The sequence below is a fragment of the Podarcis gaigeae genome (assembly GCF_964106915.1).
Source record: "Podarcis gaigeae genome assembly, chromosome: 15".
NCBI lineage: Eukaryota > Metazoa > Chordata > Lepidosauria > Squamata > Lacertidae > Podarcis > Podarcis gaigeae.
This window is the reverse complement of record NC_139692.1, coordinates 39,668,001-39,685,882: the sequence shown is the minus strand read 5'-3', so window position 1 is coordinate 39,685,882 and position 17,882 is coordinate 39,668,001. Positions and strand designations below refer to the sequence as shown.

At 45.7% G+C, this 17,882-nt stretch overlaps 1 protein-coding gene across 5 annotated transcripts in view; it reads right to left on the bottom strand.

Moving 5' to 3' along the window:
- Window positions 1-17,882, bottom strand: part of MYO19 (myosin XIX) — a 36,510-nt gene that overhangs the window by 3,384 nt on the left and 15,244 nt on the right. For 3 of the 5 annotated variants that reach the window (XM_083714423.1, XM_083714422.1, XM_083714424.1), the window contains 21 exons: window positions 16,892-17,036; window positions 16,134-16,278; window positions 15,482-15,630; window positions 14,857-14,970; window positions 13,494-13,626; window positions 12,633-12,702; window positions 12,311-12,413; window positions 11,150-11,246; window positions 10,682-10,758; window positions 10,268-10,358; window positions 9,749-9,920; window positions 8,189-8,262; window positions 7,133-7,254; window positions 6,890-7,003; window positions 5,515-5,691; window positions 4,439-4,597; window positions 3,437-3,544; window positions 3,170-3,240; window positions 2,525-2,634; window positions 1,259-1,434; window positions 78-207 (listed from right to left, as the gene is read on the bottom strand). In XM_083714423.1, the coding sequence (XP_083570549.1) occupies window positions 78-207; window positions 1,259-1,434; window positions 2,525-2,634; window positions 3,170-3,240; window positions 3,437-3,544; window positions 4,439-4,597; window positions 5,515-5,691; window positions 6,890-7,003; window positions 7,133-7,254; window positions 8,189-8,262; window positions 9,749-9,920; window positions 10,268-10,358; window positions 10,682-10,758; window positions 11,150-11,246; window positions 12,311-12,413; window positions 12,633-12,702; window positions 13,494-13,626; window positions 14,857-14,970; window positions 15,482-15,630; window positions 16,134-16,278; window positions 16,892-16,954 (2,455 nt within the window). In that variant the 5' untranslated portion in view covers window positions 16,955-17,036. Of the gene's footprint in view, window positions 1-77; window positions 208-1,258; window positions 1,435-1,738; window positions 1,870-2,524; window positions 2,635-3,169; window positions 3,241-3,436; window positions 3,545-4,438; window positions 4,598-5,514; window positions 5,692-6,889; window positions 7,004-7,132; window positions 7,255-8,188; window positions 8,263-9,748; window positions 9,921-10,267; window positions 10,359-10,681; window positions 10,759-11,149; window positions 11,247-12,310; window positions 12,414-12,632; window positions 12,703-13,493; window positions 13,627-14,856; window positions 14,971-15,481; window positions 15,631-16,133; window positions 16,279-16,891; window positions 17,037-17,882 lie in introns of all 5 variants that reach the window. The other 2 variants (XR_014558331.1, XM_083714425.1) reach the window with 2 other exon arrangements.

Here is a 17,882-nt window from a genome sequence, read left to right as displayed (position 1 = left end):
TAAGAAGGGAATGTAACCCCTTGGCCTGAAAAAGGTTTCCTGCCCCCGAGCTAAGCCAGGTAAACCCGCCTGCTCACCTGACTGGATGACTGTGGCCGACACTCTCTCTTGAGCCAGCTTCCTCCTCTTAAACCTTCGCCAGCAGCACTGGATGCAGAAAGCTTTGTCAGCTAAGACTCTGGCTCGCCCCACTTCGAGGAGCTCCAGCTACAGGAGAGAAAAATAATAAGTCCGTTAGTTGGAGCCACATGCAATCAGGCTTCAGCCATATCTGGACCGCCCCCAAACAGGATTTAATTTTTAAAGAGACTGATTTAACCTCCCAGGTGAGAAGAGTTTCAGAGTCCAGCGGAGGAAGGAGATAACTTAAACTTTTCATTGTGGGCAGATGCCTGTTCTAAGTACAAGTAAGCAAACCTACCTGAGTGGAGATGCAGTGTGGTGTAATGGTTAGAGCAGAGGCAGCTAGCCTTTTCCAGGCAGACCCTTCGGAGGCCACATGCCAAGGCAGGCATGATAAGAATGGCAGTACTCAACGCTAACTTCCAAAACACTTTCTTACCAGCTATTCTACACTATTTAAAATAATTTTTATATATTACTGAACAACATTTTGGCACCATAACAGCAGTCATATGGGAGGAATCACTGAATTTTAAAAAAAAACTATTTAAAAACACATTTTGAGGATGGCTTGGGGTGGGGAAGAGTACAGCCTGCATGTGAGTGAACCTTGGTTGAAAGTGTTGGATTAGGATTTATTTCGTTTTTTAAAAATGTATTTGGTACATTCCTATCCAACCTCCTTGGGCAAACACAAGAAAAACAAACCAAACATTGGCTCATTCCTGTTCTTAAATGAAAACCAAGGCTACATTCACACAATACATTTAACATGACACAGCCATCGCTCCCTCAAGGAATTCTGGGAGTGGTGGTTTGTTAAGGGTGCAAAGGGTGGTTACGAGACCCCATTCCCATCCCATAGCTACAGTCTCCAGCGTTCCCTGAGAGGAGGGAATGATTGTTGAACCATTCTGGCACTGCAGCTCTACGAGGGGCATGGGGCTTATCTTGACAACTCTCAGCACCCCTAACTAATGGCAGCTCCCAGAATTCTTTGGGGAGAGCCATGCCTGCTTAAAGTGGCATCATAGCATTTTAGAACCATTGACGTATGGTGTGATTTGCAGGAAATGGAATTCTGTTTCCGATGAGAGTGAGGATGAATCCATGCCACTGAAAGTGTCCCCCTTACCGTGGAGTTCGTCATAAATACTTTGGTTTTTCCACAATATACTGGCACAATACGGGGTTGGTTCTCTGTAGGCTTGAGGGGAGGGGCATCAGGGGGGCACATTTTCTGAAGGATCTCCTGGACCGCAGAGCATAAAGCATCGCTTTTGTCCTCTGCAGAAGATGCTGTCATCAAACCTGTGAGAAAAGAAAGGGGAGTATTTTATAATGTATTATTTTACTGTAAGAATCCTAGAAATTGTATTATTGGTTTTATTTTGAGGGTGAAAATGACTAGCTTTTAAACATCTGATTTTTATCGGTAATTTTAATCTATGTTTTAATATTTCATGTAAACTGCTAAGAGGTTTTAGGATGAATCGGCAAGCACATCTTGTAGAAATAAAAATAAAGACAAAAACATGGCCGACCACTTAAGACATGGTTGGCTTGCCACATACAGCTTGGCCTAACCTCATGAGAGACCTGACCCTGTGCTTACCTCCACTGGCTGGCCTGGTCTGCTAAAGCAAACAGAGAAAGAGAGATGCGGTTCGTTGCTTGAAAGGAGAAACAGCCCCGTAGAGAGAAAAGCGGGTTTTTGCAAGAGCAGCAGAAGAATCCAGGGTGGAGCTGGAGAGACGAAAAAGTGTAGTTGGAAAGGTATTGGATTCATGCACAGAAGAGGAAAATAAAGTAGCAGTATCCCTTACATAAAAGCAGGTTTCTGATAATGCCATTTTGACATCAAGAAAAATTCCATTCTGCCACTTGTATAAAATTTTGGCTTGTATAAGATCATAAGAAGAGCCTGCTGGACCAGGCGTAAGGTCAACTAGATGCCTACAGGGAACCTGGGTGCAACAGTGCTCTTCCGAACTCGTGAGTCCCAGCAACCGGTCTATAGAGGCACGCTGCCTCTTGCAGGAAGGAGAATACAGTTGCATCATTGCCAATGAGGGATGATAAAAATGTGCATCACCACCCAACGCAAGAGCTAGACATAAATACAATTTTTAAAGAATATGAAATAAAGATTCCAAGGTTGCTTATCCACGCTCAAATGGGACATGTGCAGGAAACTTGACCTTGCACCCAAACATTGTGCTCTTTGTTTTTAGCTGGCTCCCAGAAATAGCACCAGAAAGTATGAAGAGAAAGAGAGGAATTTAAAGTGGGAGAATTGACAGAGATTCTTAGATGGCTTTTCAGTGCACCAAGCTGAGATCAGTAAATTTCAGACATATTTCAAGTTACTAAGGAAAAAGACTTGATTAAAGAAACACACCGTTCCCCATAACGTGCGAGGAGCCATTCTCTTGATGCGTGGTGTTTGACTTTTGCTTTGGTGATCTCCTCAGCACTTTATAACGCTCCAGGAAGCTTTCAAAGGAAATCCTGCCAGGTCAAAGGGAAGGGAGAGAGAAAAAAATCAGTCCAAAGCATTGTTGATTAAACAAGTGGAGTCTGAGGCATCCTGAACACAACTCCCACTGCTCAGCCTCTCCTACACTAAACGTGCCCACATTTCACTGGATGCCAGGATTGAACACTCCACCTCCCCATCTGTTCTGAACAGGAGAGAAGTGCTAAGAGTTTCTGTCTGAGAAAGAGTGGTAGTGGCCTTTCCACACAATGATGGGGTGGGGGGTGTGCACACCCTGCTTTTGTGATCCCCTCTTTTTTCTACTTTAATTTTAAATGTGGCAGCACAAGATTGCATCCTAGACTGACCTCCCTGTTGTGATTAGATATCTACTTGTTTTATGGTGGGGGGACAGTGTAGTGTGGTTGTTGCCAGCAATTAGCCTGAATTTGTACAATCTACTCCCCCACCCAAAAGGAAGGGAGAGGGAATCCAGATGAACATGGGCAAATCAGTGTCCCCCGAAATACAAAAACAAGGGGGAAATGCAACTCTGGAAAGCCTTACCGAATTGGAAAGCCTGCAGCGCTGATGTTGACAGCTTCCACAATGCCACACGCCTCCAGCTGCTGCAGAACCTGACAAAATAGGATGATGTTTAAAGGCAGGGTTGAGAGCTGGTGCCCATTCTAGTGACTTTCAATTAAAGGCCAGAGCTATGAATTAAGACGTCCCTGATTCAAATGTCACCTGCGGCACAGGTACTTATGTGGCCTCGGCACTGAGCTCCCCCCCCCCCCGCCAGCTTTGGAAGTTCAGTTCTGAGTGCATTACCTCGTCCTTTCGGAAAAGAGCTGCCTGGCAATCTGCGTTGGGCTTGATGCAGCGGATGTAGTGTGGGGTGGTGCTGTGCAGGATCTCCATCAGCTTCTCGAGCGACCCCTACGGGACAAACAGAGGACAGCGTGTTGTGCTCATCATTCCCTCTATTTCTGATGCTCGGGCTGTGAGCTCTGATGCCTAGGGAGGTAAAATCATACCGCCTATGCCCAAGAGTAGGGACGGGGGAGAGATTCATTTCAGTTTGTGCTAGTTCGCACTTTCTGTGTGGAGTGAAACACAACCATGCTTTGAAATGCACACGCCTCTAAATTTTGCTCTGGAGTTCTCCAGCCAAACGTTCCTATGTTAGGGTGGAGTGCGCATAAAAATGTGTCCATTAAGAGAAAGTCGCACCATGACACCAATGACATTTAAAAAGTTAAGTATATACTGCAAACTGGTGTGGAAATGCAGAGAGCTGAATTTGAGATTTGAAAAAACGAGAATCTTGTCCGAATTCCTAAAGGGCCACTGCTAGCCAACGTAGCCAATACTGAGCTAGATGGACTAGTGGGTCTTACTCAGCGTAATGCAGCCTTTTATGTTTCTAATTCCCTGACATGTTGAGTGTTCTTGGCACTCTGGGCACACACAAACACATACCCAATTCATGCAGAGGAACAGTGAGTCTGATCCTGCATGGCCCGAGCTTGCAACCTAGCAAACTATAGAATCCTCAACAAAACACAGCTCTATGACAGGATGCTTGGGAAACAAGGCCCTGTGGGAAACTGGTTCCCAGCTGCTGGGCATTTTGGAAACATCTAATCTAACATTACAGATGATTGTTCTGTGTACAGAATGACCATTTGTTCTGAGAATCCCAGGTTTTATTCTGTTTAACAAACACTAGCTTCTAGCCCTCACTGTTGTACAGAGAAGTATGGAAGAAGAGAAACAAACAGCAGCTTTGAAGGTACTTAGCTTTAAAAAAGGTATAAATATGGGGCATACCTTGAATTTGGAGACTACTGTAACCACCACAGGTTTCATCTGAGTCCTGATGTCGTTTGTGCTTGTTTTTTGGCTTGTGGTTTCCACAGGAAACAATTTCTGAAGCAAAGAATCCTGGGACAGCTGTAGCAACAGAACCAGTTCTGGGGGGACGGGGTCCTTTTTTGGGGGCAGGGAAGAGAAGACAAGGAGTGTGCAATTGTTATTATTTTCTGAGGGAAAATTGTATGAAACATTTACAGGGAGCAGGAGGAAATATTATAATTAGGACAACATATTTGCAAACAACTTGGGAGAAACTGGATGGAGAATACTTCCAACTTAACAAAATACTGCGACTTAAGGGAATATCCTGGACCAGGAGGCAATAGCTGGGAAGCGATTTGGCACCCAAAGAGCTCTTTGCGCATACCCAGAGGTCTTGCGCAAAACCCAGAGGCTTTGTTATTTCTGCAGCAGGGTCCCTGTCTCCAATGCATTAAAGCCACACAAACAGCCTGAAAGAAGCTTTATTGCTCCTGAGAATAAGTCTTCTCACACCTGTGCTGATTGGAGCCTATCAGAATGAAAGGTGGGGAGTCAGCCACTGAGGACGAGCTCCTACGCAGAAGAACATCAAGGAACAGCTGTTCTATATGCTCCAAAGCTAAACATTTAGGAACACTGGAAACACAAGGTGCCTCAGTTTCAAGAGAACAGCGTGCAAGTTCTGTTATGTACAATGGAACTTCAAGGAACACACACTTTAAGGCACTCCAAAAGAAGGTATTTGAGCACTCCAAATCATTTGCCCATGTTTGTGTGCAGAAAGCTGTAGAAATAGCTGAAAGGCAAAACATGGAGATGTGCGGTGATCATTGCAATGCATCCCTAATTATTATTGTTGTGTAATTATAAGTTTAGTGCATAATCTTAGAAGGGTTTATTAAAACAAAAATTGCAGAAGGGGGCATGGCTGTGACTATTACAAAGGGACCCTGCGCATCTGAATTGGCCACTGGAAAACCCAGCCAGATGGACGGGGTATAAATAATAAATTGTTGTTGCTGCTGCTGCTATTGCACTACTGAGTGTACCTTGTTCTTTTCCACCATTCCTTCCACCTGATAGCGGACATCCCCAGCATAATGGGAGACAATGAAGTTGGGCTCCTTACTAAACCGGTCCCTGCTAACACACCGGTTATCAGACAAAGCCACGTCAATCCGGGTTTGAAGCTGGCTGGTGTTGGAGGGCCTGTTGAGGCGGCATTCCTAAGAGAGAAAGAGAAAGAGAGAGAGATAGTAAGAATGGGGAAAGTTGGACTGACAGAAGTGTGGAGGGGATGCCAAGTGAATTTTAACTGACACTATGGAGAGCAGCTCTATCAGTAAAGTAAGTGTTTGCCATTGTGGGTAAATCAAACCTCCAACTACAAAGGTATTACCTCTCTTGAGAATTAGATCTGAGTGTCGGACTAAGAACTGGGAGACCAGGGTTCAGTTGTTGTTATTATTATTATTATTATTATTATTATTATTTGTATCCCATCTTTACCCCAGACCAGGACTCAAGGTGTCTTACACAAATTAAAATGCACAGATAAAATACAAAAGCTGGAAACATGTAAAAGATAATGGTCACAAAGTAATTAAAATAATATTAAAAACTAATCTATTAAAATACAGATAAAGGTTCAAATCTCCACTCAGCCATGAAGTTCACTGGATGATTTTCAATGTTGTTGTTTTTAACTGATCACTCTTCCTGCAGTGATGTCAATTTTTTTTGTGACCCACTCCACCCAAATTGTGTCCCTTAAAGCATCAACATTTCTTGTTTTGCAAAACCAACCTTTTACACTTTGGTCCCCGGAGGGTCAACCATCGGTCAACGTGGTCCTTGGTCCGAAAAAGACTAACCACCCATGTTCAAGACAAAATCTCTTACTCCCCTGTAAATAGGAGGCTGTGCTGCCTTTGTGAAAAAGTTCCCTTTATTACAGATGTTCAGGATGTGAGTGCTAATGTTTATCAGCCAATGGGGAGCTGAAATATCTACCCATGAACAAGATGGAAGGTTACTGTTTTTGTTTGTTACTATGGTATGCATTTTTGTGTTTTTATATTGTAAACTGCCCTGCAATCCTAGGATGAAGGGTGGTATAGAAAGTTAGTTAGTTAGTTAGTTAGTTAGTTAGTTAGTTAGTTAGTTAGTAAGTAAATGACTGAATGAATGAAGCCTGCAGGCTTGGGCTAGGGAAGCATGAGGTTGGCAGAAGCACAAGTAATAAATAAAATTGCTTCTCCCTAATCCTAGTCCAACATTCTAACCACTATGCCACACAGTCTTTGCTATATATATATATCCAACAGGCCTACTCCATGGATGTCAGCACTCTCAGAAAGCCAGGAATGACTAGTGGTTTCAAAGCAGGCCCAAATCACAGAAAACTGAGCACTCTGGACCCACCTCGTTCAGCAGAGAGAAGATGCTGACTGGGCTGCCTTCGATTACGTCCAGGCAGCACTGGTTGTCCTGGTAGTTGATGAAAGACCACTCCAGGCCTTCTGCAGCATACTCTTCCTGGGGGAACAGAAGGAGGAGGAGGTGAGGGGGCCACTCACAGCATGTTGCCCAAGCCCCCCCCCCCCCCGATGTTGGAACTGGATGTTGCAAAAGAGCTTCGTGGGAGAACCCGAACATGGGCATTACCTGCTGGGCTTTGAGGAAATGGCTTACAAAATGCTGCTGCAGTTTCTCATTGGCATAGTTGATGCACAGCTGCTCCAGGTGGTTGTCCGGAAAAGATTCGAAGCCGTAAACATCCAACAGACCTGGAAGTTGGGGTGGGAGACAAGGTGGCTGATCCAGCAATCTGGGATGCTTCGATTAAGACAATGTCCTGCCCTCCCGCACCCCGCTGCTCCAGGGTCGCCTATGTGGTGCCCGCGAAAAGTCTCTAGAAATATCCCCTCCAAACCCCACAGCATACAAGAGAGGCTGTTTGCCTCTCCTGTCTGCACTGGGCTGTCTCATCTCAAGCAAGACGATTGGTCTATATAGCTCAGTACTGTCTACACCGACTGACAGCAGCTCGCCAGGGTTTCAGGCAGGGAGTCTCTCCTAGTCTTACCTGGAGATGCTGGGGAATAAACCTGGGACAGCAGATACTCAGCCACTGAGCTGTGGGGCCCTTCCCACTAGTTGCCAGGATTGGACACCACCTGCCCACCTGTTCTGAATGGAGTAGAGGAGCATACAGCTTCTCTCGATAAGCAAGCATGGGAGGTTGCTGATTGAAGTCCCTTTTCCACCACTGATGGGGATGACTGGATTTTTTGGGCATGTTGACTTCATTTTGTGGTCCTATCTCTCCTGCTCTTTTAGATGCGGCAGGCATTTTGTGTCATGGTGCATGTCCCATGGCAGCAATCTTGTGACTGGTGCCCTCAAAATTCAATACTTCCTCAAAATTCAAAATTTGCCCTGTGGCCCAAACCCCACATTGTCAGCCTTCACCCGCAAGCAAAGGTGTAGTGGGATTCATGTGACCAGTGTAGAAATAAATAAATTTGCAAATTGAAAGTATTCCCTGCCTCCAACCCTACCCCACCCTGGGTCTGAATGATTTATATCCAGGCTGCAGAATCCAGCTTTTTAAAAGCACATAGTCTGGATTTCCTGGGTGCAAGATTCATGTTTGTGTGTGTACACAGTCCAAATAACCCTGTTGATACCCCACACCCAGCAGGGATTGAAAAATGTTACCTATGAAGTTGCTCCAGACAGAAGGATCTGCATTGATGCTTCCATTGATCACAGCCACCAGCCAGTCAAATACCCTGCAACAGAAAAATGCTACTGTGCCATCCCAATCGGCTGGAGAGACGGAGACGCTGTTTGAAGCAGCTATAAAGGGAGAAGGCAGACACAGAGAAGCCTAAACGTTTGTGGCAAATATCTTGTGCAGGGCTTAATCTTCTAGCCTAAAATCTGTTTCCTTATTGAGACTGAGTCTTGGGACAAGTGAAAGAATGATCCTTTCCCCACCTTGCCTCCCCAAAAGCACACATGCTTTGTGCAGAGTTAACTTGGGGAATTGCAAGGATGGGCTCAAACCAACATTTAAAGCAATGGCCCTGCAAAGGATGTCTGATCAGACAACTCCCACCATCCCTGATCATTGGCTATTTGCTGGTGGGAGTCGGGAGTCCAAAACATCTGGAAGGCCACAGGTTCCACATCAGTGACCTAAAAAATTGTGAACCTGAAAAGGTCTAAATACAAACTTGGCCAAGCTGGTTTTCATTATGAGTAAGAGTTGCTCCGACTGAGTTGGGGAGTATTTGCCAATCAGCCTTCCCCTTTTTCAGACACTCTCATTCCATTCCGTTCTCCACCCATAACTCACAGCTTTCTATTTCCCCCCAACTCACACTCAACACTCTGTGGCTACTGAGCATGCTCATGGGCACTCTGATAGCTCCCTCTTGTTTCTCAGTGGCCCCACTCTGCCACAATCCTGTTGGCACATACCACCCAACTTCAGTATTAGAGGGAGACATGGGTGCCTCCTTAATTTTTTAAAAAATTAAGTCTGATTTAAAAGGTTTTAAATATATGTTTCAGATTTGCTTGATGGTTGCTTTGCACAGGGTCTCCATAGAAGAAAGGGGTCTAGGTCTATTGAGTCAGAGGTGGGAAATCCTCCTTCAGCCAGAGGCGGCAGTCCCAGGTGGGCGACCTCCCACAGGCCACAGGCCAGTGGTGCGCAGGGCCAGAGCAAACATGGATGGAAAGAAAATGTTACCTCTGAACAGTAGGCTAGTTTCTACACACACTCCTCTATCTCCCCTCCAGACAAGCAAAGAGGCACCATCAAGGTTCAGGGACACATCTCAGCCATGCCAATTATTTAAAGGGGGGTATGAAGTTGGTGAGGGGTGTGGCTGGGAAGGAGGAGTGGCCCACAGAGAGCTCTGAGGGCCACAGAAAGTGTCCTGGAGTTTGCAATTGGCTCCCAGGCCTGAGGTTCCCCACTCCTGAATCAAGTAAACAGAATCATTATCATTGTCTTGCAGTTAAAACCACCTGGAGACTAGTGCAATGCAGCGAATAAAGCACTGGGCTTGGAATGTGGAAGCCAAACCAGACCCAGATCTGCTGCACAGGTTATATTCTCCTCCGCAGGCTTGCCTACCTTACAGGAGTGTTACCAGGACAGCATTAGGCTGCTCCTTTCCTTTTGGGGGAGAACAAAAGGCAAGGAAAGACAAAGAGAGAGGGTGACACAGAAGCAGCACCTGAAACAAAGTCCAGAGCACTTACTTGGCATAGACAACCTTGGCAAGACAGTCCCTTCTCGTCCCACATTCAACCTTGGGGCAAGCCTTCTTGAATACCTGCCGTTGCTTCCCAGCCGTTATCGTCCGGATCCGCAGCGTTTCCAGCAACTGCTCTACGGGCACCTTTAATAATCTGGAAGCAGTCTTTGCAAATCCTGGGTTTGGAAGATTTTTTTTTTAAAGGTTCTGTGGCTATTTTAAAAAAAGATTCCCACTTAATCTTGCGGTCTGTCCTTGGTTTACCACTCATTCTTTTCTGGGAGCAAGACAACTCAAAAAAGTTCACACACAACCTTAAGCCAAACCACACTTTAGTGATTTCCCCTCTAAATACCCACATGATGCTCTCTGTCTTGGCCATGGTTTGGAAGTATATTAGTGTGAAGGAGGCTGCTGTAATTCTTGCCTACCATCCTGGGAACTTTGGTTGAAGGTTGTTCTAAAAATATTATGAATAATACAACCAGTTTGGTCAGGAATCGGGGGGATCATGGCGACTCACCTTTGGCGCTGTCGTCCAGTTCACAAGGCTGCGACTCGTCCTCAGCCTCAGAGAACTGGATGTTTCCCAGGTGGAGAAGACCTGCTAATATCTGGGGGGGGGGGGGAGAAAGAGACAAGATGCTTCAGGGGTGGGAGAACACTTTGGGGCACATAGACGATTCAGGTTAGCTAGGAGCCAGCACTCCAAACGTCCCTGCAGAATCTGGGTAGGAAGTCATCAATGTTCACCCTGCCAACTATTTAAGCCAGAGGTAGGGAACCTTTTTGACCTCAAGGTCTGTGTTCCCTTGTGGGTGACTTTCTGAGGGCCACATACCACTGGTGAGTGTGGCCATCCTCCTTCCAGGCATTAGGAAGAGGCATTATCAAAGTAAAGCCACTAGCAGGGGCACAGATCTGTGTTTTAACCAACCTTGAAAACATTAGTCTGCGTGTAGCAGTCAATGCCCAGATGCGACATCGCCTCTCGTGTCACCTCAAAGGAGTCCTCTGTGGAAGAGAAAGAGACCCTCAAGTTAGAGAAGGAGATGGTGTGTCTCTTAAGAGTATTATCCCCATTGGGAAGAAAGGTGTGAAATGGTGCCGCTGGTGGAGCAATGACTGCAAAATTTCTCTTTGTATAGAAGGTTAGTTTCTACACACATTCACCCCCCCTCTTTAGCCTCCATCCAGGCAAGAATGTGGTAATAGTAACAACATCTCGAGGACCACAAGTTTCTAGTCTTTAACGCAGCAGCAGTTGCAACCCCCCTGACAGATAACCATCCAGCCTTTCCTTAATAGAGAGCCTACATTTATTTAAGCTTATTCTTAAACTTCCCCACTGCTTCCCCTAAAGCAGCTGAGGTTCCTTTTACAATATATGGTCCCAAAGCAACACCTTCTAGAGTCTTTTCAGGATTCGGAAGCCAGCAGAATTTTGCTCCTTCAGGGACGTCCCACTCCAGTCGTTCTTCGTGACTGGCACCTTTTGCAATCTGGAAAGGAAGTGTAAACAGTTCAGGCAATTCTCCTCAAAGCAACCCATGGTAGCGTAACCAGCAAATTATATATGTGTGTGTGTAGAGAATGTTGGGAAGAGTAAAATGAGGCAAGAAAAGGGAACCATCCTTTCACATTAGATTTAAAAGCAATAGCACAAGATGACATCATGGCAAAACCACGGTTTGGAGCCAAAACCATGGTGGTTGTAGCCAAGCCTGTTCTACTCAGAATAGACCTGTTGAAATGAATGGACTTAAGTTAGTCATGCACATTAGTTTCAATGGGTTTACTCCAAGTAGAAGTCAGATACAACCCATGGTTTCCAAAGTGCACAACAGCCAAACAATGGATTTCGAGCAGCATTTCTGCTTTCATATTTTAAAATTTGTAGCTTATATTAAGAGAGGGAAAAGTTTTCATACAAACAAAAGAAAGTAACAAAAAGTATTACAATCATATGTAACATAAAATCTAGCTGAAGACAAAACAATTACATTATTTTCCATGCCATGCAAAGAGGCATTTTCCTAAACTAAGGAACTTGCATACAGATTTGCCAATTTAAAAAAATTAAGGAATGAAGGAATGAGGAGTTAACATCATTGTTTTCTTTACTCCCCAATTACTAGTAATATACAGAAATATGAATAACATATGCCTGCCTAAACTTACTTTCACAAAACCCACACCTTGGAATAAACAGGAGCGACTACACAGAATCCATCCCTAGAATCGCCAGACAGGGCAGGGAGAGATCCTTGCCTGAAACCTGCTGCTGCCACCCAGTGTAGACAGTACTGAGCCAGATGGACCAGTGATCTGACCTGGTATGAAGACTGCTTCCTGTGTTAATTAACTGACATCAAATTATTGCAGGGGATTTGCTCTTTGTGTTCAGTTAATTTAGAAATACTTATCAAGTTTAAGTTATCGATTTTGGGACCCTCAAAGGAGCAGAAGCTAGATACTGACTGTGCATTCCCCCACATGTAAACATACAAAAAGGAAATGTCATGTATTTGAAATAATAATAACAAAAAACACCGACGGCACAAACCTGGTAGAAGATATGAAAGTTCCTTTCACAGGGGGCTTGGTAGGCAACCCTTGTTTTCTCCAGCAGGAAAGTCTGGATGGAAGCACTTGTTAGATGCTGAGACCTGGAAAAAAATGCTCAAAAATATTTTTTCTTTATATTTCTAAATATGTGGAAGTTTGTGAACCCCATCAATCCCAAGGATGAATGCCAAATTCAGCACATGTCCTCATGGCAATAAAGACAGCACAAAATTTGCAGTTAGGAATTGGTGGCAATGTCAGCCAACTTCAGTGCTGTCGAGCTGTTTGTGTATATCTCTAGGTTTTTTAAAAAATCATACCTGTTTAACTGAAGCTGGATGTATTTGCCAAAACGGCTGCTGTTGCTGTTACGAAGGGTACATGCGTTTCCTGCAAAGTCCAGCCCAAGTGGAGAATGAGAGAAGAGGTAGATTAATGATCAAAAATAACACACCAGTCAAGGCAATTCTCCCTCTTAAAGAAGGAAATGTAGCGGGTTGACAGACTCTGAGAATAGACAGCTCACCATTCATATGGACACAATGGGAAATCGCTGTTACTGTAGAATAGGGTTGCCATATGACTGGAATTTCCCGTACATGGCCAGAATACTGCCGTCGGAAGCAGTCTCCAGGCGCAAATCTCAAAAATGTCTGGGAAAATCCGGAGGTATGGCAACCCATTTTCCTTTAAAATAGCTCCAAAAAAGCTCAACAACTTTGGGTAAAGCTAAAGATTGCTCAACAACTTTGGCAAAAAAAACCTTTGTGTCCGGAATCTCACTTTTTGAAATATGGCAACCCTATTGTAGAACAGACATGCGAAACTCCTGGCCTGCTAGACCATTTCCCCCAAGCCACACACACCTGTACCACCTGATGTCATATGTAGTTTCAGGTGTGCAGCATATTAAGATATGGCTGCAGATCAACAACTGGGAGCCTTAAAGTATACCGATCATACTTCGAAGGCAGTTTTCTATTTGGTGGCTTTTTAAAATGAAATTGGTGGCAATTTGAAATGAAAGCTCAGCTGGGATTCTTTCTACTCAAGAAGCTTTCAAGTCATGGTTTGCCTGCTGTCCACAGAACCCAAACCACAGTTCACACAATCTGTGGCTTGGCAGTTTGATCTGTGCTGCTACACTTGCAGGAATATATCTATTCAAAAGTCCTATTTACCAAAAGCTTCCATCACTGGGTTGGAGTCCAACACCCTCTTCTCTATCCTTTCCACTGCCACGCTGCCTTTGGGGACGGTGGAGGACGAGGCGACTGTGGCGTAAAATTTCATCAGGCAACGGGAGGTCCATGTCTGGAAAGATGGTCATGAATGTGAGCTGTGGGCTGCTCTTGACAGATGTCATTGAATCAGAAAGGTGTTTACAGGGAGGAAAAGAGGGAGGGCTGCTTCAATGAGGCCACAAATGAAGAGCTAGCATTTTGAGGCTGTTCTCACGTGCACAGAACTTGCTGCTGAATGTGTGAACAGGCACTGCTCAGCTCACCTATGTGCTGAACAGAATGCCCAATGACTGTAGGCAACTTGGATTCATACGCTCCAACCTTCCGTCTCCTTCCCCATTTATCAGTATAGTAAAAAATATTATCCCACCTGCCATCAATGCCGATACCAGGACAGGGTACAGAAAATAAATGCCAGCCAACCAAGTCTTAAACATACCAAACACATACTAAAATGTTCAGAACAAATAAAGCCGCAAAAAAACTACAGAGCAAGTAAAACAATCCACCACCTCCAACCCTGCGATCAGCAAGTGAGGTGTTGGTGCTGCCACAGGGGGCTAGCTGGTGCTGACCTGCAACATGGCCTTTTCCAGTGGTGGCTCCCAGTTTGTGGAATACCCTCTCTGGGGAGGTGCATCTGTCTCCCTCAATACTGGCTTTTCAGGATGATTTGAAAGACATTCATGTTTACCTAAGTTGATGGCTGAAAGATACCGATCCTGACAACCCTGAAATCATGGGCTGAGGGAATGTCATTGCTTTTGCGCTGTTTTTGAATGTTTCTAATGATCTTGTTTTAATGATATGTTTGTGGCCCTGGTGAGATATATACAGCTTACACAATTTTAAAATGCCTGAGCATACAAGTAAGGTCTTAGCCTGGGGCCAAAATGACAGCACTGGCATCGGTTGAGGAAATGCGGCCCTTGGGTCTAAAAAAAGGTCCCCACCCCTGGGTGATAATAAGTGATGGTTTCCCAAGCTTGGATTCAATAGGAAACTGCATTGTATTATCAAAACCAAAAGTGGATGGCTCATAAGCACACTTGGAGAAAGCTCCTTGCATGTGGCAAACAATGACATCAGGGCTCCATTGCACCTTTCTCAGATATGGTAGCTGTCCACATGCAGAGAACTTTGCACAGATCGGGAAAAGCCTTGCACTTTGAGGTAATGAATGAAAGAAAAAGTTATGTTTCCTATTCACCTACACAAGCCAGCAACATGGTCTTCCCCCAGAGATGGGTGAGCAGGCAGCCGATCACAGAGAGATGCCTGAAGGAAGTATTTCCCTTACCTTCCCAGCTCCGCTTTCGCCGCTCACAATGATGGACTGGTTTACAGGTGGGATCTGGCTCTGGACATTCCTGTAGGTCTCCTCCGCTACCACGAAAACATGAGGTTTGAGTTCCTAAGAAGCAAAAGAGCGAAGACAGATGTGTTTTTGGAAGGGAAAAGCTACTGTCAGGTGCAGCTCACTAAATGCAGGGATGGGGAACCTGTGGCCTCTGGATCTTGCAGGCTTCAGCCCCCATCATCCATGACCATGGGCCACCCTGGCCAGGGATGATGGGAACTGTAGTCCCTTGGATCCCTAGATCTTTCTGCAAACCAGCTCTCCTCACCCCTAACCATTGGGCCAGGCTGACTGGGGCTGATGGGAACTGGAGTCCAAAAGGCAGTGGAGGGTTGCATCTGTCCCCCACCCCTGGGTTAATGGCTTAGTGGGAACTTAAGGGCGATGATGGATGCAGGGCAGATGGGAAGCCTGCAACCTTCCCTACCTCATCCGAAAGTGTAGCCTTTACATCTTCCTTTTTTTTAAAGCTACCAACTGTTAAGTTATTTTCCAGGCATCTCCTGGGAAAGATCTAATTTGGCAGGGGTGAGCTGGTGCAGTTCTCCCTTCACCCCTCACTCACCTGAAGGCGGGGGGCAGTGTGGTAGTCCCTCATGAGCTCGAGCGAGTAGAGAGGCGGTATCGGCCGAAAGGGGTTGACTGCCACCAGGCTGCTGCCGGCATTGGTGTAAAACACGTCGATGGCGTATCTCGCTTGCAGGCACTTCAGGACTGAGGACGGTGGAAGGTTTCATCAATGGCAAGAAATGTGCTATTTCATGTTTCCGAATTCAACCTCCCTTTTTCCCCACACAAGGCAGGAGTGGGGAAGCTGTAAGACTCCAGATGTTGGAGCTGTAGCCCAGCAATATCTAGAGAGATATAGCTTCCCTCACTGCTGGTATAAATTATAGACAGCTGGGGGACCGGGGTCTTTTTAGTTCAGCCCTAATCCCAAGAACCAAGGTAAGGAGGGTTTATTTTTGGGGGGGAGGGGCATAATGGAAGAATTGCACTAGGAGAAATGAGTTTGTTCCTTGCATGTGGGAGAATAATCGAGTCACATCCTGCTGTGACCAAAAAACGGAGACCAGGGCAGAACAGCAAGAATAGGCCCACAGCCTGGGGCGCCGGGTGATGCTGAGGGCTGCATGAAATTGGACCACAGGTTCACCACCCCGGTCTTCATGTGACATGTGAATGCACAGTTGTGTGTGTTTGTTTTTAAACCCTACCAGTTGTGGTGGTCACAGGATTCACTTTGGTAAGGTCATCAAAGCAATGGAGCTGCTGTTCGTCACCCAAGAAGGATTTGACATCTTCACCGAGACCATTCTCTTTATTACAACTGGTGGCCGGGTGACTCTTGGTGCCATTCACCTGAAGAAGAGGCAGAAGGAAATGCCACTAACTGACCAAATCACCATGGTGATTTTGCCATATAAAAAGCTGTCCTGAAAGTAAGTTTACAAGCAGGTAAGGCTGGGATCTGCTCCTGCCTGAAACTCTGGAGAGCCACCACCAGTCGGAAGTCCCGGGTTCAATCCATGGCACCTCCAGGTACAAATTCCTTTGAAATTCTGGAGCCTCTGTCCATCAGTGTGCACAATACTGGGCTAGATTGGCCAGGCTTAGTTTAAGGCAGATTCCTATGTTCCTATCAAAGCTGGCCCTTAAATTCAGAACCATGAGGACTAGATTCTTGCTTTAATTTTAGGGAAGAGCTGTAGCTCAGCAGTAGAGGCCTTGTTCTGTTTGGAGAAGGTCTCATGCTCAGTCCCCAGCAGCTAGGAGACACTCCCTGCCGGAAACCCTGAAGAGTTGCTGCCAGCCTGTGCAGATAGCACTGAGCTAGACGGACCCCATGGCCAGACTCAGTATCAGGCAGCTTCTTAGCTTCTGGACAGGCAGCCATATGATCTGCTCCCTGGATGGCTTCCTGGCACTACTGGAAGCCTTTCCATATTACCATCTTAGCTTCCCCTGACATTACCTGCTTGGGCATTTTTTCCCTTCTCATTTTGGGAGGCTTTGAAGTTTGTGTTGGAGAATGCATTGGAGTACTACCAGCTTGGCAAAATCTCAACGGTAGCAGACTTCAGGTTGCAGGAAATCTCAAGCAAGAGAAACGAGGAGCCCTGAATAGAATGAAGAAGGTTGTTTACTTGAAGTGGTTTTGGCAACCTGCAAAATGCTACTGAGTGTGACAGGGAAGACTTCAATGGGCTGCGTGATAGATAAATCATGGGGTGGGGAACCTTTTTTTCAGCCTAAGGGCGATACTCCCTTCAAGGCCACATGCCAGGGGCAAAAGAAGATGGAGCAAGAAAGGCGTGTTTTACTGAGGCTAATTTCTCCATATACTCACACACACTGCTTTCTCTCCTCCATCCAGGCAAGGGCACCTTACAGCCAGACACCAACACTCAAGGAAGGTGCAAAGCAAAACAGAGAAGGAGGTGTGGCCTAGAGAGCTGCATATGCATCCAGTCCAACTTTTTTAGATTAAAAACAGGGGTACGTGTTTTCCAGGACATGCTCCCAGGTGAGGCATGTGACCTGCGCTGCTATCTCCCCCCACAAATGCTTTTTTCAGGGTGTGAGACCACAGCACCCAAAATACCTGCCGCAATTTCACATGGAGATATGGGATGTTCCCCCTTTTTTCCCAGGACATATGGCGGGTATGCATTTGACCTGGGGATCTACTCTAAGGTTCCTCACCCTCAGGATAGAAAATACCGAGCTCGATGGAGCAATGGTCTGACACAGTACAAGGCAGCTTCTTCTGTTCCTATTTAAATTGGCCCTTAGTACAACACCATGAGGACTGGAAACTTGTTTTATCCTGTGAGGGAAGAGCTGTAGCTTGGTCCTGTGTTGTATCCCCAGCATCTCCAGGTACGGCTGAGAACGCCGCTTTCTATATTCCAGCGCTCTGAGCAACAGCAAGCGTCTGGGTCTAGTGAGGCAAAGTGGGGCCT